The 26,836-nt window shown below is 36.7% G+C and overlaps 2 protein-coding genes across 8 annotated transcripts in view; both read right to left on the bottom strand.

The window, feature by feature from the left end:
• Positions 1 to 909: 909 nt before the first annotated feature.
• LOC126812158 (uncharacterized) lies at positions 910 to 24,722 on the bottom strand. The gene is made up of 11 exons (XM_056103528.1): positions 24,717 to 24,722; positions 8,552 to 8,699; positions 7,741 to 7,875; positions 5,781 to 6,002; positions 5,322 to 5,392; positions 4,263 to 4,386; positions 3,354 to 3,479; positions 2,562 to 2,678; positions 2,288 to 2,479; positions 1,500 to 2,001; positions 910 to 916 (listed from the first exon to the last, which is right to left on the bottom strand). The coding sequence occupies exons 1-11, from the start codon at positions 24,720 to 24,722 to the stop codon at positions 910 to 912; spliced, it is 1,650 nt and encodes a 549-aa protein (XP_055959503.1).
• LOC126814525 (traf2 and NCK-interacting protein kinase) overlaps positions 22,491 to 26,836 on the bottom strand; it is a 155,417-nt gene continuing 151,071 nt past the window's right edge. For all 7 annotated transcript variants that reach the window (XM_050539711.2, XM_050539730.2, XM_056103509.1 and 4 more), the window contains one exon: positions 22,491 to 26,657. In XM_050539711.2, coding sequence (XP_050395668.1) covers positions 26,574 to 26,657 — 84 coding nt within the window. In that variant the 3' untranslated portion in view covers positions 22,491 to 26,573. The remainder of the gene's footprint in view (positions 26,658 to 26,836) is intronic.

Below are 26,836 nucleotides of genomic sequence, written 5' to 3'. Positions count from 1 at the left end.
CAAAGGAACGCAGCGTTAATTATAATAGTAATCGTGTTCCATATTGTTATTGTGTTCATGAGCCCAAGAGACACATTGGCGGCCTCCTTTCATCTAACTTCTCATGACCAAAACAAATACAGGAGAAGTTGATTCGTAACGTAAACAAATTAAAAGACGTTTATAAAGCCTTATCCTAGTCCTGTGCATAATTATCCAGAACCCTTTAATACCCTTTTTTGAAAGGGGAGAGAGAGAGAGAGAGAGAGAGATGGGATTTAACGTCCACTCGACACAAACTAGGTCACTTCGGGTCTAACACATTATTTCAATAATTCTCTTGCGCGTAGGGATATTTAGCAGTGGGAGGAAACCGAGGTACCCGGAGAAAACCCACGAGGTTGGACAGGCGACCCTACTCCTTGTCACGTACAATTAGAATCGAAAATACGCCAGCTGACACACAATGACAGACCTTATGATACAGCGCGCACGTGCTAACCATTCGGCCATCAAACCCTCCTTTTTGAAAGGAATAAAATCTTTCAGATTAGATCTACCCAAATGACATGGCGTTTAACCATGTCTATATTTGTAGAAGTTTGCTGTGTATACAGTATTTAAACTCACTTTTATTTACGATTTCCTGTGAAATTGGCACTTTGCCATAAAGAAAAGGTACGATTATCTGTTCACAGTTGACCAATGGTCACGTATAAACTACTGCCAAATTGTTGATTTTAAATATTGATGTAACAACCCACAAGTAGTGTGTAGGTTATTGTGGCACTGCGGTATGTATAGATAGCATATAAGTTTGGCAGTTCAGTATATTTAACAACCACCTACACGTATACATACGTAGGAGTAGAATTTGTTTTAAAAATATTATTGTGAAGCCCATATCATCATCTACATACACCAACAAAATTATTTTCTGTGGTTTATAACAAAAACTAATACATTACCAAAAAGAAAAAATTTATGAAATACTATTGGTATTCTTAGTTCACGAAATATAACTGTCATATTTAATCCGATCCTTTTCCAATTCAGCTTTTAGGCTTTGTTCCGTTTGTGAAGCTTTGTTTTGGCTACCTCTGGGTATTAGATTCAGTGAGTCATTGGACAATGACGATTCAATAGATTTGTCAGTATCATCATCACCTTCAGCTCGGCCTTCAGCTTCAGCCGCCTCGATACTGTCTTCCTCGAGTGCATCACCAGAACCGCCAATGTCTAAGCTATCCAAGCTCTCGTTTATTATTTTTGTCTTTCTGGGTTCGATAACGTGTATGTTTTCTAAGCTTTCTGTCAACAATATATCGTCTGGACTTCCTAGGCTGTCCTTATCCATGTTTTGTTCTGATGTAAGGCAACCAGTCTCTCTTGCTTCAACACTACTACCTTTAACAATATCCACATTTCTAGGTTGGGGACTGGGATTTTTAGCCATACTTATTTCAGTAGTATCAACACCACCACTTTTCAATTCATTGCTTTCCATATCCCCAAGCGACGATTCCAGCACCTGTTTACTAGATCCAGTTCCTTGGGCTGGAACCTTCAACTTAAGGACACCTCCATCTGTACTAAGTCCACCATCTCCCCTACTGCTACGTGCTTCCTCATCATCGAAAGTAATGATCTCTACATTTTTCTCACCTTCTTTGTGCTTGTACTGGATCAGATCGGCAGCAGTGACCTCTGTTGGTTCTCCATTATCGTGATGTTCAATCTTCAGGATTTGGACTCTTATTGGCGGCTGTTCAGACGAGTCTAACTGATCACCACCTGATCTTGGTTGACCAGCTTTCTGTCGTAGCTCATCTTCTAACTTTTGCCTCTCCTTCATTTTCAAGTAAGCATCAACTTTCTGCAAAGCCTCTTCGAGATTCGAGACACGCTCCACACCAAGTCGTAAATCCGTTGGTATCTCCATATAACCATCCCTCTCTAACTTGGACTGGATAACGAAACGTAGACACTTCTTGTAGTCTGTTCTCTTTATAATCTTATCATCTGAAAAACAATTTTGGAATTAAATCGTATATGGCAGGAATTTGCAGATCCTTTGTTGTTTTATCAGGGTGTTATCAAAGACCAGAATTTATAGAATCCTGGCCAGATCCTTATAAAGAGTTTTAACCGAGTGGTGTAGATGCCCTCCTATCCTAAACTCCAGCCAGGGCGGCAGTGGGGCATTTGCGGGCAAAGTTTAACTTGGTTTGAATTTTATTTATCCAAACAGAAGATATTAAAACAGCGTCTCCTACTAAGAATATTTACATATTTTACATTAACCTACCAAGAAGTGACCAGGCCTCAACTCCATCAACAATTGGACGAATCCAGGTTGATTTTCTTTTCTCTAACCCCGTGCCATCTGGCGGATACACTGTCCATAAAATCTCAATAACCTCGTCTCGCGTTAAGGGTCTGCAGACGTCAGTTAAACCAGGGTTATCGTTTCTTGCTTTCCCATCAACATGGTCACTTCCTGTACATCAATGTAAGAAAATAGAAAATATATAAAAACTATTTACCATATAATCGATTGGGATTCAATTTGTAAATGTTGCGCCCTAGTCCTGTAGCCAAAGGTGGAGATATTGTCCAAAAGATATCGAGGACCTCGGATTTATACAATCCTTCAGACTGTATCCTTGGCAGGATGTGATGACATAGAGCACAACATGCTGAAACACAAAACACGAAAATAGATAAAGCCTCGTCTTTTTTAATTTACGCATACTTCAAAGTAGGACAGTAAGTAACTGAAATAAAATACATACAGCGTTCCTTGCTTCAGCTCTTTAGCACTGTCTAAAGGCTAAAGCAATATTTTGGATAGTGTGTCAGACGTTGATGGGGACACAATGCAGTGTTTAAATGACATTTAGTAACTAAACAGGAAATCTCATGGGTTTTCTCCGGGTCCTCCGCCCCCCCCCCCCCCACTGCTAAAGACCCCTACGCGCAAGCGAATTATTGAAATAAAATTAAACCATATGTTAATCCCAAAATGACCTAGTTTGTGTCGACTGGACGTTAAACCCCATTTCTCTCTCTCTCTCTCTCTCTCTCTCTCTCTCTCTCTTGAGAGATGACGTGGCTCAGCAGTAACTCTTCAAATACCACGTGTAACTTATGTTCGCATGACATCGATGCCTACAAAATGGATAGAAAATCTTTTTTATGTAGTTTTGACCATTGTCTGGAATATTCTAAGAGACGTTGCGGCTGAACACTAACTGTATTCTATACGAAAGGCACGTATAGTATTTGGGGGATATCTGGTTTACATTAGACATGTATTGTTCTTCTTCTGAAAGTAGAATGCCTAATTCAAAATGAAATGATTGAATTCTTACCTAGACAGATCCTGTTTTTAACGAGATCTTTAAGTTGACCTATAGTAGAATAATCTATACAAGTCCTCACATGGTCTTTATCACCAGCTACAGCTTCTAGTTCATCTGCATCAACAGTATATCCAACTCCTTTAAAACAAAATCTAATTATTAGTATTATAACAAAAGGACATACCATTTTTGTACACGTATTTGGACTACAAATAGATACATCTTTATTTTCCAAAAGCGCAAAGGCAGCTGAAATACAGAGCGAAATCACAAGAGATACATTTCTCGTGGATGATAGATTTGAAATCTCTTTTTTGAACCGAACATCAACCAGAACGCGGGTTATCTAACAACTCTTCCAGATCCTAGTATAGTGAAGGCAAGTAAAACGACATTTTGAACTATAAAAAACAAAACGAAATAGGATCTGTGTTTTAACCAGATGGCATTAAGTGAATACATGTACAATTCTTAACAAAAATGAATACTGTCGGATATTTGTAGTTCCAGAGCACTGGCTAAATTGGTAATCTACATGGTACAAAACACTACCATAAACTATAACGTACTTCTAGTAACTTGCAGAACAGGAGGGTATCTGGAAAAGGACAACGTATGTCGTTCGGATGGGACGAAAAACAGAGGTCCCGTGTACACATTAGCGTGCACGTAAAAGAACCACTGACAGCTGGAATTGGATATATGAGTTGGCCGCAGTGCAGCTGTCCGGGTAAAATTCCCCTCATAGCACACTGTATGGCGTATGCCCGTCTTCATCAGCACAGTCGGTGCAGAACAGTAGAACGTTAAACCCCATTTCATTTCATTTCTAGTAAACAAACGGTTGTTATCTTCTGAGTAATAACCGACCGAAATAATGCAGCTATTGATAAATTCAAAGTATATGTATATATTTACCGATGGTGAATATTTCAATGTTTTCCTCTCTGGCTAGTCTGGCTTCTCTAATAGTTAGACCAGCATCTGAAGATTTGCCGTCTGTTATAACTAGAGCTACTTTCTGTACACCAGGTCGGGACGACTATAAATATTGTAAACACACCGATTAAAGATGCATTATGTAGGAGCTAAATTTTTATTTTGGCTTCAAATGTTATATAAAATATTATTTAGACATTTATTTACATGCCAAGCCTATAATTAACTCTCTAGACCATCGGATGGTTGAGATTTAAAATGTATTGAAACATGCGCGAGATTTTAAAATTTAACGATAAAATGAACAATCAAGGCTACTGTATTTCTCGGTTGTCAAGTGCCGTTGCTAAAATAATAAACAAACTACGATATAGCTTCAAACAGTCATAACTTCGCTCAGAATAAAGTTACTTGAATGAAATTTTCAATGTATACATTTAGCATTATCTATTTTGGAACTATTACAACAAGAAGGACTAGCCCGTTATCTACATCTTGCTGTTAAAAGTGCACAAAGCGAGATTGAAGTAATCTATAATCTTTGAGTGGTATTTACCGATCGAGAAACACATTAACAGAGCATAGTTTTTATGGAATACAATCACTAGTTTTATTCTAAAAGTACGACGCTTACTGTTATCTAATCTATGTAAATAAGTTTCACAATGAATTTCATATATGTTGACCTCAAGTATGCTAAATGTTATTGTGCTTAATAATGATATGAGGTTACTTGTCGAAACGTCGTGCTTTTAGAATAAAACTAGTGATTGTATTCCATAAAAACTGTGTTTTGTTAATGAGATTGAAGTATACTATCTGACTTTCTGTTTATTCCAATCTGATTAAAACACAGATCATATTTCGTTTCGTTTTTTATAGTTCAATATAGATCTGTATTTTAATCAGATTGTGTTTATTCTGATCTAAAAGTTTGACTTTTTATTATTTATATATTATATATTTTAGAATCTTAAAAAGGTATTTGCAATATCCTTATCAAAAGTAATAGCGTCTTTATTTACATAAAATGTGTACCTTGAATATCTGCCTCATCATTTTTAAAGCTAAATCTGTTCGTGTTAACCCAGTTTTATATTTTAAATTTTCTGAAACCAAGAAAAAATAATCATATAAATAGCTCATTTCGTTTTTATTAGTAAAGAGAGAGAGAGGGGGGGGGGGGGTAACGTCCACTCGATACAAACTAAGTTATTTCGGGACTAACATATGGTTCAATTTTTTATTTCAATGATTCGCTTGCGCGTAAGGGTCTTTATAGCAGTGGGAGAAAACCCACGAGTTTGGATAGGCGACCCCACTCCTTGACACGTACAACTGGGGCTCGAAACCACGCCAGTTGACTCAATGACAGACCTTATGATACAGCGCGCAGCTAACCACTCGGCCATCCACCCCTATCAGATTTAAAAATGTAAAATATTTCACATTTGTAAATATTTCGCCCCAATTAGATTGCTTTTATTTGTTCCTTACCAATTGCTTCTAGAACTCCTTCTCTGGTTTGGAACTGGGTTAATCCAAAACTGTGGAATACGTTTTCATTGAATGGTACCAATCCGATCCGAACTCGATCTGGGGCAATGTCGAAACCCAGGATGATATCCTTGACGAAATTCAGTTGGTTCTGGAAATTAACTGGTCCAAGACTAGCAGAACAATCCAGAACAAATACAACTTCAGCAGTGTTTAGTGATCCTGAAATATTTAACGTCTTTGTTTAATAAATTGGCTGTTAAATCTATGAACTATTTTCATGATTATCCTAGCTTTGTACAATCACTTTTTGTTCAACTTAATTAACTAATGTCTTCAATATGTATACCAGTTTACTAATTGTCATTTCTGCTTGATACTGGCTCGCTTACCAGGAGGTCCCGTTTTCTGCAGGTGTTGACCGAGAAAGTTTCTCGGGATTATTTTTCCGGTGTGGTTTCCTGGCAAGGAACAGTGTCTAGTCGTTCGTATGAGACAAAAAACGAGATCCCGTGTACATATTGACGTGCACGTAAAGGAATAAGAATAGGTCGTAGTGCCGATGTCCGGGCAAAATTTCCTTCTCCCATAGCACACTGTATGGCATATGTCCATCTACATTAGCCCAGTTGGTGTAGAAAAGTGGGACGTTAAGCCCCATTACATTATGCTTGATAATGATACGTGGGAGATAGGTATAATAAACCAATGAATGTTTATAATTCTTTTAGTCCTGATTAAAACACAGATCCTATTTCGTTTCGTTTTTTATAGTTCAAAATTTCGTTTTACTTGTCTTCACAACACTAGGATCTGGAAGAGTTGTTATATAACAGGCCTTCTGTTACAGCGAATTCTTGGCGTACTGTGCACGGAACTGTGGGTAAACCACTCGGAACGTCAACGCTGATCGATTAATCAATGTCTGGCGTCACAGGGTCAAAAGCCGTTCGTATGATCCCTAACACGACCTCCACTACAACTGGTCAGATCTCAAGTAGCAAAGGCCATCGAAAGTATAAAAAAAAGAAACGAAATATAGATCTGTATTTTAATCAGAATTATTTTAGTCTCGTTATGCCACTACATGATTTGACCCTGAAATAATTCATCAGATTTATTTACGGCAAGTATTAAACATTTCTTTATTGTTCTTTGAAGGATCGTGCGTAATCATTTGTGTATAATATGCACATGGGAGTTGTCTAAAAGAGATCAATTATTATTTCCTGTTGTTTCAAATTATTTTATGGGAAAATATCTATTTTTGTCCTCGTATTTACATATAAAAACATCCTGTTATCAGCATATTTTTGTTCATTTATATTATCAGATATCTATTGTTAGCTAGACAGTGAATATACGCCCACTACCTACCACATTTTCTCATCTCAAGCTTGATCACTCGCGACAAATCGTTGGGGTTCGAGAGAGAGAGGGAGAGAAAAGAGGCGGGGATGGGGTTTAACCTCCACTCGACGACGCAAATTAGGTCATTGTGGGACTAACACATGGTTCAGTTTGTATTTCAATAATTCACTTGCGCGTAGGGGTCTTTAGCAGTGGGAGGAAACCGGAGGATCCGGAGAAAACTCACGAGGATGGACAGATGACCCTACTCCTTGTCAAAACCACGCCAGCTGACTCAATGACAGACCTTATGATACATCGCGCACACGCTAATCACTAACGTTAGACACTAAAGCAAAGATAAGCTAAACAGTAAATCTTATGCAACATGGATAGATGAAGTGTCAAATTTGACAATGAACCCCGCCCACGTGTATGGCGCTATTGCGTGTCGCATGTGGTTCTGTTGGGGCGATAATTTCTTCATCTGTGAACATACTCTCAAAGCATGTCAAGTGTCTATGACTATCTATCATATCACAACCTGCATAGATATTTGCATTTCAATATCCCCTACTTTTTTTGAAGAGTATATATCAAAGATTATTACCTCTATAAATTGTATTAAAGGCTTTTGTTATCTCCCCTTCGGTGGGATATAAACCAGATTGGCGAAAAAACTCGGGGAGATCACTCTTTTCTAGTTTACCATATCCAACCATCTTATCATAAACACGTTCACATTCTAAGACAAAAAAACGAAGAAATCATAAACAAACGAACATATCAAATTAAGTGAATGGGTCCGGGGGCTAGCACTGTACAGTCCATAGCTTGCGTTAAAGTCACTTGAATTGAATGGTCCCCATAATGCTTATTATTCAAGCAAAACCCAGAGAATGCCCTCTGGGTTGGGCAGCAGACCCACTCGTTGTCAAGTACCACGCCACTTGACTCAATAACAGACCTTATAACCCAAAGCACACACGTTAGACAACTCGGCCATCCAACCCCCATGTATTATAATAGAAGCCTGACTGTGTAGAGCTTAAAGGCAATCGGATTAAAATACAGATCTATATTTCGTTTCGTTTTTTTATACTTTCGATGGCCTCTACTATATGAAGATCTGGCCGGTTGTTGTGGAAGGTCGTATCAGAGGTCATACAAGCGGCTTTTGAACTTGTGACGTCAGATATTTGATCAACCAATCACCGTTGATGTTTCTAGTGGGAATTACCCATACCCACGACAAAAACCCCTAGTCTAGTAGAGACAAGTAAAGCGAAATTTCGAATTATAAAAAACGAAACGAAATAGGATCTGTGTTTTAATCAGATTGGCTTAAAAACCTTCTGTGATCATTGGGTCTGTCTATAAAGAGTAAGTCTTAACTGTGAACTAAACAAAAAACTGCTCACTTTCTCTTCTGTCAACGAAATCTTGAACTTGTTTGAGATCAAATTTACAACCAACTTTCATCATCCCGTATCGTGATTGTATTCTAGTTACCGTTTCTTTATATTCAGTTGTAAACTTAGGCCATGATACACTCAACCCTCGTAATGTCTGAAAAAATAATTTATTAAAACTATTTTAAATTTTCTACAATTAAAGGAGCTAAATCTCTAACTCAATATCTTCCATAATATTTGAAATTTAAAATTACGAATTAGAATTCAACATTGGGTCATATCAATCAACATTGATGTTGTTATCTTGAAGTTCAAATATAAGATCCTAATATTTAATAATTAAAAAAACAATGAACGTTTTACAATCAGTACACGAGTCGTGTATTCTGTGGTTTCGGGCGCCATTTGTAACGAACAAAGAAAATATACCATGCAAGACAATGAAGAAGTAATTAGTAATAGCTGATTCATAAACGACAAAATAATAATTTTAAAAAGCCGCGTAAATTGGACTAAGCAGAGAAAATCCGACACGTAAGATGAAATCGAGAATTGATTATGGTCTGGATAACTTAATTAATGTCTAATTAATAATTAGGTAACATTTCAGGCCTAAAGAAAGACCTGCAATAGACTGATTTACCTCTTGCATAATGTATGTTTAGATCAATATCACACTTTAAAATTTTTATTATGACTACTAACCTATACTACAATTGATTACGTTGAATTATCAATAATTGGCTGTTTAATATGAATAACAAAAGCGTACAGCGTCATAAAGAACCTATGTAATCTTAAAGAGTACTTTATAGAAATGTAATCTTAAAGAGTACTTATAGAAATGTAATCTTAAAGAGTACTTATAGAAATGTAATCTTAAAGAGTACTTATAGAAATGTAATCTTAAAGAAACCTATTCCTTTTTTTAATTCCAAGGACAATGTACCTGTCGTTTTAATTCAGTGATTTTTTTCCTGACCAACCAGCCTCTCACGTGTCGTTGTATGATTATAGCATTTTTTTGGCGGTTTTGTTTATCAAGTGTGTGGGAATGGTAGGCTCTGAAACAATAAAAATATTTACATAATACTATATAATCAGAATATTATTTTAATCAAGTATAGGTCGCCGTTGCAAACAGTTTAAAGGTTCAAAATTTTGTCACAATTTATTCATTTGTTGACTTAAGCATGTGTATTGCTGCTAGACTGTGTTAATGAATAATCCTATTTTGTTATTAACTTAATGATAACAAGTGTCGCAATCTGGTTAAAACACAAATCCTATTTCGTTTCGTTTTTTATAGTTCAAAATTTCGTTTTACTTGTCTTTACTACACTAGGATCGAAAGTATAAAAAAAACGAAACGAAATATATACCATCAATGGCAACATCTTATTTCAGTCAGTAAAGGTATCATAGGGTTTCGGCGGTATGGAAATATCTCCAAAATATTTATCGTCTTTGTTACGGACGATCAAAATAATTGTTATTTTTGCCTTTTTATAATTCTTGAAATCCACAGTCCGAACGGACGTGCGGCCAGACTGACGATCAGTAAGGGGGTGCAGACAGTAGACGTATAAAAATTACTCACGCGAATAATTCAGCATGGGGTTTATCTACAGGTAATTTTCCCAGTCTTCGTTGTGAAAATCCACGTTTATTGAAGGATCTGAAATTTTAAAAAGTCAAACATTAATAGACATGCGTTCAAACTTAACGTTACCTACAGCTTTTTATATATCATTCCCCTCCTCTTTGTGCTTCTGTCAATGCTTCTGGGCTAATGAAATCGGGAATACGCCATGTAAGTGTGCTATGAGAGAAATGTAGCCAGGACAGTGGCGCTACAGTCTATACTCTTATATCGAATTCCAACTGTCAAGCGTTCTTTTACACGCACGGGACCTCGGGTTTTCGTCCCATCAGAACGACTAAACGTTGTCCCTTGCCACGCCTTCCGTCCTACACCACCGACAAGGGGGAAATCACGCCGAAAAAAAGGTCCAGATGAACCTTTTTCGCCAACCCAGGGATCAAACACGAGACCTCCAGGTTAGCGAGCCAACTTTTTACTCGCTGAGCCACGGTGGCTCCCTGGACAAATATTAAGGGTTTGAATCCTCGCTTATTACCCCAATGTCTGTGACGTACGTGATTGTTTTAATATCAGATATTGGCATAACAAAATACCTTGGTGGTGGTCTTTTTTCATCTAATCTCCAGATTCTGTATTCCTCCTCCCATAACCAAGTACTAGGTGGTGGAACAGGGTCTTTACTGTCGGTGACATCTTTTCTAAAACAGACAAAATGCATAACCAAATACAATTGAAATTAATGATGACACTTATGTCTCCTCCTGTCATGAAAATGTGTCTACCCGAGAATAACATATTGTATGGGTCTTTAGCAGTTGGAGAAAACCGGAGGACCAGACGAAAACCCACGAGGTTGGACAGGCGTCCCTACTCCGTGTCCGCTCGGTTAATAAAGACGGACATACGCCATACAGGGTGCTAAGATAGATATTTTGCCCGGACAGCGGCATTACGGCCTATTCGAATTCCATCTGCCAATGGACGTCAATGTGTACACGGGGCCTCGGGTTTTCGTCCTATCCGAATGACTAGAAACTGTCCTTTGCCAGGCCCTCCGTCCTACACCACCGATGACACTTAAGATTTAAGAACAGACTAAATGATTTTTCTTTTATTTGAAATAGAGAAATTGCAACACCCGATCTTTCAGGAACAATAAAAAAAAACATTCAAATAAAATAGAAGATACCTCATTTCATAAATGGAACCATATTTCGGATTACTGACATACTGTCTTGGTTTATATTGTAACCATTTCTGTTTAGGTACATATTTGGTATAATGAAGTTCTGAAATAAATAAATAACAAACGAATCAACTAAATTATTTGATAGATACTTCAAATGAATAGCTGCAATACGTAAACTTAACCCGCAATGCTCAGCATGTTCGTCAGATAATGAACAAACACAGAAAGTACTACTACGTAAACATAACGTTCGATGCGAAGGATGGTCAATATACCAGTAGATGTTGCCATCAATGACGTACAAGATAAGGTCCCTAAAATCTAAAATGCTTTCTTTCCATAATAAATGACACTAGATCGTTACACCAATTCATTCCTCCTGAATTAAACGAGAACCTTGAAAACTATAAACTCAAAAACATTAATGAATAAATTAACTCTTAAAGGTCCGAGACTGTACAGCGCTGTGGGCGCTTACGGTTGGTCCCCGGGTCCATTCACTTGTGTGTCTTATAGCAACATGTTTGTCTTGTGGAGTTTGTTTGTGTGTTCCTGATTTTCCGACGTGGTTTCCCCTTGTCAGTGGTGCAGAACGGAGGGCCTGACAAGGACAGCTGTCTAGTCCTTCGGATGAGACGAAAAACCGAGGTCCCGTGTATACATTGGAATGCACGTAAAAGATCCCTTGGCAGTTGGAATTCGATATAAGAGTAGACGATAGAACCGCTGCCCGGGCAAAATTTCCCTCATAGCACACTGTATGGCGTATGCCCGTCTTCATTAGCCCAGTATAGGAGCAGAACAGTAGGACGTTAAACCCCATTTCATTCATTCATTCATTGTTTGTGTGTAGTGCAGTCCTCCTGCACTTAGTATTTACCCAAATGTTGTCATATATTTATGAATTAATACCAGTCTAACCTATACGTTTATTGGTATTATCACTGAGTTTTAGTGGAGCTTCTTTCCAGGGTTTGGGTCGGGTCTGTAGTGGCTTAACTTTACGGTTACTGAGGGACCTGTGTAACGTTCTGGGTGGCGCAGTGGTCGCTGGTGAAAACCGCCCTCTCTGTAGTGGTGGTAGAATATTATTCGACTGAAAGGGAAATATTTTTGAGTTATATGAAATAATACAAATCTTCAGTGGGAATGTAAGGAAAGGAATGTGATTTACCGGCTCATCATTTTAAGACTAATTTGTATTTTATTTGTTACGTGTGCGGTGGAGAATTTTTCTGCCAATTCCTTTACGAGCCCAACCATTTTGTACACACGACATCGGTTTCTTGTCTCATCTGAACTAGTAGATATACTTTCTTTCCGACACACCCACCCTACAGCCACCGCAGCACCCGAGTGGAGTGGGAAAGTGGTAAAGGACAGTATTCGAAATATATTCTAGCCTTGTGTAAATTATACGATTAAGAGAATATATTTTTTGGATAATTTGCCAGTGCGGCAGTCCCAAAATTACATGAATTACTTGCAGTCAAGTTTCAAAGAAAGTGCGAAACATTCTTGAAAACCAATAACGTATCCCCTCCCCCTCACAAAATCTGATGATGAAAATAGCTTACCTGTACAATAGAAGTTGGTTCATTTGATTGATTTTCATTTGTATATTTGGTAACAGTTATTCCACTTTTTAATTTCGACCTGGAATCTCTATGGCAACCACTTCTATAAGTAACAGGTCGCGTAGTACCTGGTTTTGATGAACCGCCATGGGAACATGACGTATACCCGGTCCAACTCTTCTGAAAGAGTGTATGTTGCCGCATTAATTGTGCCTCATTCATTTTCTTTGGAATCTGAAATGAAATCAATTCCAAATGGCCCTAATAATGTTATTTTGACATTCTCAGAAAAATTAGCCCCACCAAATATGTAAACTGTCCAAATCCTATTGATATTTCAAGGGGTATTAATCGTCCCACAGAATTGTTTTCATCTGGAAGTATATTCCTAACGACTAATAAAAAAAATAAATTTGTATTTAAATACACACTGTCAACAGTGTACCAGTATTCACAATTGACACTGCAACCATAACCCAGAAATGGGGGGGGGGATCTTTTTTTCGTTTCCATCTTCCAAGCGTTCTTTTTCGTGCATGTCAACGTGTGCACAGGACCTCGCCCCCACCCCCGAGATGTAAGTAAGGTTAGGGCACGTGATTGTTGGCGAGATTGTTGGTTAGGGTTAGGGTAAGCATTAGAGCTAGGTCCAGGGTTGAAGTCAGGGTTGTGATTAGCGCTACCTTTGACCGGTACCCTCCCATTTCGCCTACGTCAAATTTCGACTACAGCTTATAACAACAAACTTAAAGTTGGCCATATCAAATAAACCTAAAGGTCAGGCACCCACTGACAAAGGGAAACAGCGGTGGGAACTTCCGGTTCCGGGGACCTTTCTCGGCCAAGAACGGGATTGAACAATAAACTGAATAAAGAAATTGTTCTTCTGCGATTCGTCTTGACAAAATACATCCTACATAATTCATTCATTCATTCAGGGTTAGTGATCTTTGAAGATGTAACAAGAATTCAGACAATAATTGATCTAAACTCTTTTACGTCATTTAATAAAGATGTCAAAGAGCTTCCAGGAATTTGATTAGAATCAAAGGAACGGGAATCGTTTGCGGCTTGTATTTAAACAAACTCTATGGCCTGTATTGAAAATTGTTAGAATATCGAATTCATTGTTAGATAAACGCATGGTCGTCCATTAAACAAATAAACAGTCACGGTATTAGTCAATATCCCAAGATCTTTTCTTGATATTTACTTAAACTATTCCATGAATAATTTGTGTTATTATCGATAAAGACATCTGAATTAAAATTTACCAATTAGAATTTCAAAATGATATTTTAATAGAAACAGCGTTCATCTTTTATGTGTCACCTGCGGAAATTCCCACCCATTTATCCATTTATCCCATCACACGTTTGCGATGCTCCGCCGTTGATATCTTGGTGTGCGACCAAAATGAAACGAAATGAAATGAAGTGGGGTTTAACGTCCTACTGTTCTGCTCTGACTGGGCTAATGAAGACGGACATACGCCATACAGTGTGCTATGAGGGAAATTTTGCCCGGACAGCGGAACTATGGCCTAGTCTAATATCGAATACTGTCAAGGGCCTCGGGTTTTCGTCCCATCAAACGACTAGACAGTTGTTCTTGTCGGGCCCAACGGAAGCTGAATAGAAATTAAAATATTTAAACTTTATGTTATTACCAAGTATAGAATAAAACAATATGCTTGTCTTACAGGTGTGAGGGGGCGGGGGGACAAGGAGTAGAGTCGCCTAACTAACCTCATGGGTTTTCTCCGGGTCCTCCGAATTCCTCCCACTGCTTACGACCCCTACGCGCAAGCGAATTATAGAAATACAATTGAAGAATGATTTTACCATCTATATTCTCTTTGGCATTTATAACATTTAAGGTATGTAATATGATATTTAAAAAGATGGCTTCCGTTTCAACATTAAATAATGAACTAATGCCTAAAAAATGTTTTACGTACATCTGTATTTTGTTTGACAATTGCGATATTTTAAAGTACGTTACGTAATGTTAAATTAAGAAGTTGATGTACGATTTTAACATCTACAGTATATTCTATTGTGTGCAACATCACATCAATGTGTGCTTCATTTTAACAATAAATAATACCTAAAAATATGGTTTACGTATATCTGCATTCCGTGTGATAATTATAATATTTTAAAGTACGTTACGTAACGTTAATTCTATATTCTCTTTGACATTTATAACATTTAAGGTTAAATTAAAAAACGTGGCATCCGTTTAAATATTAAATACAGGAAACAATAATCAAGCTTACCTTACAAAATAGTTCTAAATGTACGATTTTAGCATCTGTATTCCGTTTGACTATTAAATAAAGTGTTAACTATCTAGATGACTTAGTCATAGAAACATGTATTAACAAGATGATGATGGTATTATGAATAGAACTAGAATGTTTATTTATTAGTTAATTGATTTGAGATTTTCGTCGTCATGACATCAAATTAACGATTTTTCATCTTTTTGTTCCATCACTTCGCTATCACATCTCGTTTTGTTTTCAGAAAGACTTGGGTAACCAGTCTTCTGTATCGTTGAATTATGTATGATAAGTAATAATAAGATTTTATGTCTGGTTGTGTGGGGCTTTTAAAGTAAATACAACGATCAAAGATATTGAACATTTAAAAAAAAAAATAATAAGATTACTTATAAATGTACTGAGTCATGGTTTTGCTAAAGAAAGGTGGATGTGGATTTGCAAAACATTAAAAGACATTAGCAAAAATAAATGGAGGGTAGTGACACTGCCGGGGTTAGAAAAATGAAATGAAATGAATTGGTGTCTATAACGTCCTACTGTTCTGCTCCGACTGGGCTAATGAAGACTGGCATACGCCATGCAGTGTGCTATGCTATGAGGGGCAGCGGCACTATGGAGTACTCTTATATCGAATTCCAACTGCCGAGGGATCTTTTATGAGCACGCCAATATGTACACGGGACCTCGGTTTTTCGTCCCATCCGAAAAACTAGACAGCCGTCCCTATCTGGCCCTCCGCCCTGCACCACCGACATTTTAAGTATGCTTAGAATTTTTTGGCCATCACTGGTTTTCACTAAAGAACAAACGAAATTCCAGTTCTAGTTTACTAAATATAATAAAGGAACCAATGAATGTGTTGTTTCCTGATTAGATCATTGCTGTATAAATTGTGTTTCGTCCGCGTGCCTTGTCTATTAAAATCTGTTTCATCTCGAAATGTCCTGTTCGCTGAGATTTGTCAAATCCTATTCCCAGTTGTCAACAGAAAGAGGGAAAGCATGGACGATACTATAGTCATATCGGACGGTAACCTATCCTGAATAAAAAAAAATAAATTAGAAGACGTTCGAGTTCGTTTACGTTACAGGGGCGGATCCAGGAATTTTTGCAGGAGGGGGGTTTGCCAGGTTCCCGAGAAAATGTATCCCCCCCCCCCCCTCGGCTTGAAATTTTTTGAGAAATACATGGTCTCTATCGTCATTTTGGCGTACATACATACACATTGAGCTTTTTAAACAGAGAAATCCAACATCCTGTTTGACGTCAATTTTTTTATGAATTAATACGATGACATTGTGACTCAATTTTATTGATGCAATAATTGTGATATCATATCTGTCTATATCATTATCTCGCGCTTTGAGTGCCCATCCTGTCGCACCATCTGACGATAAAGGATAAAGCACAATTGTGACACTTTTCCCATAAAAAGGTTGTTTTACAAAAAAATTTATGTGGCTGAGCGGGGGGGGGGGGCTCTGGATCCACCCATGCGTCAATCTTTTGAAGGTTCTAAGGGTCTTTACGCACTGCTCACACCAGTGGCACACGCTATAAGATAAATAATGGTCGCATTCCTACACATGTCCCTTGGCGTAAAAAAAACAAATTATGTGTACCTGTATTTATCAATGGCTATATTGTCAGTAAACAAATTAAAGCAAGCTAAATTATTTTACATCTAAAGAATATGCCGAACAGAACGGAGTGGAAACAATATTATTTATATAGTACTTAGACGATTGCTATAGAATTTTATTTTAACAAATTTAGATCAATGCGTCTCATAAAATTAAATAAATCAAGTATATTATCAAGTATTGATTTTAAAATAATTTTTTTAAATAATTACATTTCCATCATAGCACCTGTCTCACAAGAGACCAATAATGTGTTGTTGGTTTTTATTATAAAAAGAAAAACTTATGGTAGGTTCCCACTGTCGTGCTGATAGGATTGTCCCTATTAAAGATACATTATGGGAGATAAGATAAAGGGATGGCAGTTCTCACTATAATAGTTAAAAACTAGATAATGTAAAGGTAATTTGCTGAAAATTTCAGTCAAATTGATCCTCTATGAGCCGAGAAAGAAGCGGGTGAAATTTTTGCATAGTCTCGGTCCTCATTACTAAAATCATTAATATAAACAGCATAGTCTCGATTATCCACTTTTTAAAATTTAATTATCAATGGCCGTTAGCAGCATATAGGAATCTAATCCAGCCAACATCGAGGGCTAGCCTTGACATCGAGAGTTTATTATGGTCTGGATAGTCTCGGTCCTCGTTACTAAAATCATTAATATAAACAGCAAAGTCTCGATTATCCACTTTTTTAAATTTAATTATCGATGGCCGTTAGCAGCATATAGGAATCTAATCCAGCCAACATCGAGGGCTAGCCTTGACATCGAGAGTTTATTATGGTCTGGATAAGTTAATTAATGTCTTATTGATAATTTAGATAACATTTCTGGCCCAAAGAAAGACTTGTAATAAGCAGATTTTGCTCTTGCATAATGCATGTTTAAGTTCACAATCTTGTACGTGCAGATACATTCGGATACGATCAACACGACTGCTGATAAGATCTGATAGGATCATTACGATTACTCCACGATTCAAAACACCATTTCAATCGCAGCACGAATCGTGATATTGGGAACTTGGCATTATATATACCAGCGATTGTTAACTCGATGATTTTAAAAGTATATTCAATGAAAGGGTTCAATGTTCTTCTTTCATCCAACTGTGCAAAGAGTAGGGTCGCCTGTCCAACCTCGTGGGATTTCTACGGATTCCTCCTACTGCTAAAGACCCATACGCGCAAGCGAATTATTGAAATAAAATTGAACCATATATCTGACGACGAGGTACAACGTTCACCGCAACATTGAAGATTTAAAAGGGTATGTCAAATTGATGTTTATTAACTCCTGGGAAATTTGCACGGCGATTTTAAATATATTTTCAGCGAAAGTCGTCCATCTGATAATGTCGTTTGAAATCCACTTACAGTTATCTTGTGATACGGTGAAATTTAAAAGGTTAAATGAAATGAAATTGGGTTTAACCAGTGTCGGATTAACCATGGTGGGGGCCCTGGATCATGTGGGGGGCCCCTGATCACCGACTGCGGAGCTGGCCGGCCATCGCGAGCGCCGAAGGCGCGAAGGCCCGCAAGGGGGATCGGGGACCCCCCACCCCCCGAAAATTTTCAGAAATTGGAGGCCGGAAACGTGATTTCCTGGCATTTCAGGCACTTGTGTGGAGCCATTTAGAAGTACCTCCCCCAGAAAAAAATAAAATTCTGCCACAAAATTAGCGCATTCTGGCGTTATTTCAGTGGAACAATCCATGCGAGTGCTATGGTGCCCCATGGTTAATCCGGCCCTGGGTTTAACATCCTACTGTTCTGCTGCGAACTGGGCTAATGAAGACGGGCATACGCCATACAGTGTGCTATGAGGGAAATTGTGCCCGGGCAACGGCACCACGGCCTACTCTTATATCGACTTCCATCTGTCAAGGGATCTTTTACGTGCATCCCAATGTGTACACGGGACCTCGGTTTTTCGTCCCATTCGAACGACTAGACAGCTGTCCTTGTCAGGCCACTCCTCTCTGCACCACTGACAAGGGGGAACCACACCGGAATAAATGAGTGAACTTTCTAGGCAAATGCAGGGATCGAACCCCCGACTTCCAGGCTAGCGAGCCAGCGCCTTACCCCCTTGCCCCCCCCTCTCCCCCTCGTAATTATATCTCATGATTTAGTTTGGAATCGACATACCAAATTAAGTTTTAAAAGGTTAAATAGTTATGTCAAATTGATAAATTGATTGCTTACCGCTGATCATCAACTCCCGGGAAACTGTCACAATGATTTTGAAAGTATTTGCACGGTGATTTTAAATATATTTTCAATGAAAGGTGTCCATCGTCTTCTTTAATCCAAATGTATCTGAGGATTTGGTTCGGTATCGACATACCATGTGAACAGATGGGATGTATACATGTATGTATATAATATATATATTTTAGATAAAGATACCAATCAATAACAAACAATTGGTGTTAACGATTTTATTGTATCATTTGTCTACAGTTGACACCTCTAGGGGTCTCTACTAGTCTTATATAAGGTCAATGGTTGAATAATAATTGATCCACTGGAGAAATTAAATACCGAGTTGGAACCCCGCTTAGCCAACGACATAATGGTCAAAGATAACATCATATGTAACATTTGTTAACATCATTTAACAAGCACTGATTCATTTGTAATGACCTCTACAATATTTCAAGGATACCTGGGAAGCTGATGAAGAATCAATTGGGTTAGTGCTAAAAGATAAGGCCAGTTCAATTTTTCGTCATAGATCACGAGATGTAAACAGGTCTAGCGCTAATCCAAACCCTAACCCTAACCCTGGACCTAGCCCCAATGTTTACCCTAACCCTAAACTACAATCTCGCCAACAATCACATATATGCTCTAACCTTATTTATATCTCAACGACCTTGACAAAAATTGAGCTGGTCTTAACAAATAGACTTAGCCAATGAATTGTATAGATTCTAAGGATACGTGATCAGTCGTTCTAGTATAGTGGGTGGGAATTTGGGGCGGGGCTTGCGTACCCACCCCCACCTTAAAAAAAACAGCAAACAAAAAATAAGCAAAATACATACGCAAAGAAACACAAGCGAATGCTCTCACAGTGTAGCCCTCGGCTGTCCAGATAGAACCTATTTTTCAGTATATCGCAGTATACCCCCCCCCCCCCCCCACCTTCCCATCAGCGCTGCGTTTCTTGTGTAAAAGGCGGGACTGTGGACATAATGATATAAGAAGATCTTAAAATAAATCCAGAATTTGCTGAATTATCAGTTTCCTTTATCTACTTTATCAGTCGGGGGTGGGTAGCTGAATGGTTACCGTATGCGCGCAGTATCATAAAGTCTGTCATTGAGTCAATTGGCGTGGTTTCGATTCCCTGGTTGTACGTGACAAGGAGTAGGGTCGCCTGTCCAACATCGTGGATTTTCTCCAGGTCCTCCGGTTTCCTCCCCTACGCGCAAGCGAATTATTTAAATAAAATTAAACCATACGTTAGTCCCGAAATGACCTAGTTTGTGTCGAGTGGACGTTAAACCCCATTTCTCTCTCTCTCTCCTTCTCTCTCTCTCTCTCTCTCCTGTAACTTCGCTTCTGTGTTGTTATGGCAGTTTACTTCTAAGTTAACGTTAATTCTCTCCGGTTGAGAAAAAACTCAAGATCAACTAAGGTATACGGAAATTCAAATATTTTCTCGTACCCGGGGGAAGGCACATGAACGTGGAACTGTGACATTTAAATGATTAAAAGGCCCGAGATCGGTTAACCTTGTGGGGTATGCAGAAGGTGCTCGGTATAGATTCGACTAGATGCATTATGGGGTATATTCTGTGCGAGTAACACACGTTAAACAATATTGAACATATTGCAAACCACGAAACTTATTATATCCGTATTAATGTATGAATGATTTCACATTTCATGTCGAACTGTTGGTACTATAAACATATAGATGTTTACCAGCAGAGTTGAAGCCAAAGTCAAAATTACCCACGAGACCCTTTCAGTGTAAAAGGATTAAATGCGATCCCCGATTGTGGAATGAATGAGGGCCCAGGGCATGCCCTTTATATTTTCAAACTAAATTAGAATCTCTCGCACATCCAGTGAAATTTTTGATCTTGTACTCAAAATGTGGGGGCTCCCTAAATATGGGGGATCTGGGAAATTTGTCCCACTTTGCCCTCTCCCCATCTCTATCTAGATCTGGTACGATGTTGCGATTTCTTCTACAAAACGTTTTACTACATTTTACGACGGTCCGATGCTAGAATAGTTATATTTACCTTAAAATTTTATTAATATAGATTATGTATAAGGCCCTGTCAAAATCTGCTGATGAACAGCAATTTGATTCTTTTCCAAAAATTAAATCTTCATGACCATTCTATGGTAGCTGCCGGTAGTTTTAGCCCATTTCAGTATTTTATTAAGGCCTGGTACATTGTCTATGCAGTATTAAATTATTGAGGAACTTGGGAAATGTCAGGCATTAATAAAATTGTTAATACGTTTGGGGTTCCTTTTGGTCCATGGCACTTCATTCTTAAATGGATTTCACATAGACCGTAGGCAATCTTTGGTTGTGAAATAGCTGAGAACTTCGTGACAAAATGACTGGTTTCCCAGAAACAGATTTATTATGGAACTAATGCAGGAGGGTTCCCAGGTGAGTGATTAGACAGACCTCATTACTTTTTGCCAAGGGTCCCCATCACAGGTCGAGAACCGGTGGGAATTGCTCCAACCCTAGCAATATTAGTATGGAACATGGAACAACCTCACAAAAAGAAGATAACAGTGAGACAGACCGCGTTGCTTGTTGCGAAGGGTCTCCATCACAGTTCAAGATTCAGGGCCACCAAAATTGTAGGTCCGTCATCGGGGTTTCCTGCATAAAGCAATGATAAACAATACATAACGATGTTTTTGTTGGACCTGAAAATTTATAGAACCGACGGGAATTCCCCAAACCCTGTCAGCTTCTCCCACCTCATCACTGTATTCCTCAAGACATTAACCATATGTAAGACACGGAATGAATTTAGTAACATCGGGGTAGAACTTCCTGGATTTTCTACCTTGCTTTGACCCAACATTACCAGAAATGTCTGACGAAGAGAGACAGAGAGAGAGAGTTATGTCATTTCGGGACTAACATATGATTCAATTTTTTTTCAATAATGCGTTTGCGCATAGGCGTATTTACCAGTGGAAGGAAATTCGAGGACCTGGAGAAAACCCACGAGGTTGGACAGGCGATTATCCTTGTCGCGTTCAAGCGGGGAATCGAAACCACGCCATTTGACTCAATAAATGACCTTGTGTTTTCATGCGCTGGTGTTAAACCACTAAGTCATCTACCCCCCCCCCCCCCGGTCTGACGAGGATATGCGGCTATTTGAATATGACGACCCTATCGTTACTAAATTTCTTCAGATTAACCCTGTAGATTATCATGGTAAATATAGAAACACAACTCTACTCCGGGCAAAATTTCGCGGTCTTTATTAATCGGGATGGTGCAGAGAAGTATGCCGTTAAACCCCCATTTCCTTTCATTTCCAAATGTCACTGTGCAGGAGACATACCGCTTCTAGACAGAAGATCAATCAAAGATGTCTTACACACCAGAAGAAATAAAACAAGACAATATTTATACAAGCAATACTTTTTTAATAATGATGGTACAGCATTTGGCTAAAGAATGTATGGCATATTTTTTTGTTGAATATAAAACATGACGATTGCACTTTCGTTTTTTTTCTTAAAAAAAGCATGAAATATCACAAATCTACAGAACATACAATATAGTAGCAATCCAAAAACAAAGAATAATGAAATACTATAAAAAAAATATTTTGTAATGAAATCTTTCAGGTGAATAATTCATGGTATGGAAAATATTTTAGAGGCAAAATTTATCTTGTAAACTATGTTGGTTTAAGAATAGGGTTTCTTATAAATTTAAAATTGCCGATAAACCCAATAGTATTACTGAGCAAAGGGGTTTCTATATTTTTGGATTGTTACAATTTAAATAAATATAGTGCACAAAGCCATGTGTATTTATAGGTGTTTCTGTCTAGTATAACAACAATGATCCAGAATATGGAAGAACTGATCATTTAGCCATTAAGATAAAAATTAATAAAAAAAAAGATTCAGTGTTTAGGTTTTGGTCATTTTCTTTATTAAAGTTTGTCGCGGATTATTTACTTGAAATAAATACACAAATCTCCTAAACCAGAGATTTTATGTTCATATTGTTTATACTATATACATAATTTACAAACAGCTTATGTTTTGTTAAAATTAAACAACAAATGGGGTAGGTGGGCGGGTAATGCGAATGAAGGTTTTATCCTTTGCTATATAGCTTTCGCACTAGGAATCTTATGAAAATCTTTTTCTTTTAAATGGTGTATTTCTATTACAGAATAATAGAAGATGGTATTACCTGTCAAATGCCAAAATGTACAAGAAAAGTTTAGTTTTTTGTCACAAATTCAAAACTGAGTGTACCAAACAGTTTTCCTCTTGACTCAGACAAAATTTGCAGCAGTTTGATTCTATGGGTACTAAAATACTGTAGTATTCGTTCCTATTTAGAAGATTTAAAGAGTAATGCAAAATTTAATGCTGTAATACAGATTTACACAAACTTAAATTCAAAGGATTGCATTAATGACCAAAAACATCATGGCGAAAAAAACCCCAAAGACTCAAAGAATTGGGTATTTTACTCAAATCAAAGGGGTACTCTCTTTTTAAAAGATTGTCTTCTTCAACAGTTTCTGTTTTGTCAATATTGCGAATTTCCCCCATAAGGTGTTCAGTTAGAATTTAGACTGATAAACAAAAATAGAAAAGTTACTTTGTTTTTAATAAGCCGGATATATGTACATGTATGTGTAGTCCTTTGAATTTAGGCCTCTGGACAAAAAACGGGAAAGGTAATCTGTTTTTTAATAAGCTGGATATATGTGTAATTACATGTAGATAGATTTATGTTAAAATATTAAGTTAATAATCTCTTTTTATCTATATAAAGTATACAAGTTATATAAAGACTAGTTTGATTTACATTCATAATAATTCTATATTTATTCTTTATTATACATTTAATTACAAAAACAATAATAATTACATATAGGTCAAAATCATTTCAGGTTTAGTCATAACCAAAAAATAGGAAAACAAAAAAGAATTCTGTAGAAAAAAGAAAACAAAACAAAGTTGGTGGTGACATGATACTAACGAAAGCCGATGATACCAGTATTGACCTCAAATAATATCTAGAGAGAAAAATGAGATTCTTAGGATCTACTATTCTAATTTAGTAGAAAATTATTTTTAGAAAAATTGGGCTGAAGTTTATGTCTTAAAAATTATCAAAAAATATCTGAATCTATGATAATAATTGATAATGATTAAAAAAGTTTTAAACCGTATCCATTCGAAAAAGCCTAGACGCTTCTGTTAGGGGGTTTTCTCCAACAAGAATTCTTATTATATGATGCAGTCATAAACTTTTTCAATTAATTTTCAAAAAATAAATTCATCTGGTCAATTCTTAATTCTTCTTGTGATAAAGTTAATTTAGAAGACTAATAACTGCCTACTAAAATCATGAAACAATAAAATCATCTGGTCAATTCTTAATTCTTTTAAAGTTAAAAGTTAATTTAGAAGATTAATAACTGCCTAAGATCACGAAACAATTCTTTAGTTCGGTTAACATTTGTTATAGGAAAATAGATTATCGTTGTGTAAACAAACTCTAGAAGGTAAATGCTAAACACATATCTAAAGAATGATGTGTTGCTATTTTACAAGAACTATTGCTGGATACACTAGACAAGGTAATACAGTTATTACCATCATATTGCCACAAATTTAAGAAAAGGGGAGGGGGAGGGGTATTAATAAGGCCACTGATTACATTATTTGAATATAACAAGTTCGCAGTTTTACCCCCTCGACAAATAATGATTTTTGTGTATGCAAAAGAAATGAACTGACATTGCGAACATACAAGATTTTACCATTGTTGTTTTGTTAATCAAAAGACAGAATCTTTAAAGGGCGTATAACTATAATCTTTGTTATTTTAAAATAGACGAAGGTGTGTCTAAAAGCACATATAAATGTAATTTGAGTGACATAAAGTTATTTACATTTAATTTTTAAAATTTCTATTACATTTTCTGATCAGTTATATATGTTCAGGAAAATAGGTATACAGTCCAAAGTGAATGGCAGTCAATTGCACTGGTTAGTCCAGTCTACGAGCTCATCTTTGATCATCTTGTCATTTATGGATCAGCCATTTCTAATTACTTTCCCATTTACTATATTATGAATAATATCGAGTTACAGCTATACGCCCTTTAAAAATATTTAGTATGCAAATGCTCAACCAATAAAAACTTGAATTTCCTATTTAAAAAAGAAATGTAACTATTAATAATAATATCTATTTAAAAAGAAAGACATGATTTTTATAATGTAGTAATGATTCATAAAATGTTAGAACATTTTTTTCTATTTCATTAATAATTATGATATAATAGATATAATATAATAATATTAATAATAGTAATAATTACAAAAGTTTTTTTGTACAAAATAAAAATAAATAAGACTAAACAACTTTGTTACTTTAGATTCTAGATGTATTTTTAATTTAATTTACAAAATCTAAAAGAACCCTGTATTCTATGTTAAAAAGTCAATAAACAAAATAAAAAAATTGAATCAAGTATTTATTTTCTCTCCTGTTTTCTGGCAACATCCTTCCGAAAGACAACTACATGCACAGTTTTAAACCATAGCTTTGTTGACGAAAATTTTCAGGACACATTCTTGAATACCTTATAGGGAGATACCTCCAAACAGCAATTTGTAACCACTGTACTAGACCAAGACAGGTTTGCTTTTTTTTCACAAACACCCATTATTTCAGTTTTTATTTTTCGATTGTTCATTCGAGATTTTCAAAATCTTAGCACCATTTTTAAGATTAAGCAGAATTGGCCTTTAAATGGTTCTTAAATATTCCCCGCCAAAATACAAAAGCAGTAGTACCAATTACATTTTTGAACATTCATGATGAAAATTTATAAAAATCTGTCTGAAAGAATCGACTCAGAGTAAAACAGAGTTCCGTTAAAGGGATGGTTCAATGAGAAATGTATAAACCAAAGCACTGAAATAATGTATGAATATATTGGTACAATCCCTATGTTATAATATCAAAGCCATGGTTAAGCGTTTACCATTAATATTAGTCTGTGCTTTTGGTAGAATGATATTTATTATACAGGTTAACGTCAAAGACTCCGAAACCACATGTAGTAATACACATAACATAAAATATAGTTCCAAAAAAAGCAGTTTATAACGGGGAGTACCACACACATACTGTGACGTCACTTCTCTCGTAACACACCCAAAATAAAAATATCTGAGACACTAGACACAAAATGTCTACGCTTCGATGAAATTAAAACCATGATTCAAATCATCATAAAGGTAGTCAACAAAATCTTTAAAAGCTGATTGTTGAACAAATATGTTTTCTTTTTCTTCTTAATTTTCAGAAATGCTTTCTAGATGAATCACAGATTAAATTCTATTTAGTTAAAACTCGCTTCAGTCTTGGAAAACAATTCACGTGTGACCACAAGATAAAAACTCCATTTTGAGTAAAAAAATCAACAAGTTTTGATGACATCACCAGTTTGCGAGCCCAGGTTTACTTAATGTCATAAAGTAGATTTGACAAGATGATCCTGACCGAACAGATGAAAAGAAAACCTGAAATGGATAAAAGCAAATAGCTGATTATTATCACTAAAACATCCAAATACAAATGTAGATGTTGCCATCGATTGGGTCTTAGATACTATTATTTCGGTATGCTGGGGCATTAATGGAAAATTTTCTAGCAATTAAAATTGTCACATTATATGAAGTGGAAGACCAATACAAGAATG

This window comes from Patella vulgata, chromosome 1, assembly GCF_932274485.2.
Source record: "Patella vulgata chromosome 1, xgPatVulg1.2, whole genome shotgun sequence".
NCBI classification, from domain to species: domain Eukaryota; kingdom Metazoa; phylum Mollusca; class Gastropoda; family Patellidae; genus Patella; species Patella vulgata.
Note: the sequence above shows the minus strand (reverse complement) of the source record. Positions and strands in the feature narration are given on the sequence as shown.

What these genes read in the sequence shown, in the direction of transcription:
- LOC126812158 (XM_056103528.1), bottom strand. An exon ending in CATTGAAATATTCACCATCG is followed by an intron (nt 3,480 to 4,262) that starts GTAAATATATAC and finishes GTTTTAAAGGAG; the next exon opens with TTGGATATACTGTTGATGCA. An exon ending in TGAGGCCTGGTCACTTCTTG is followed by an intron (nt 2,002 to 2,287) that starts GTAGGTTAATGT and finishes ATTGTTTTTCAG; the next exon opens with ATGATAAGATTATAAAGAGA.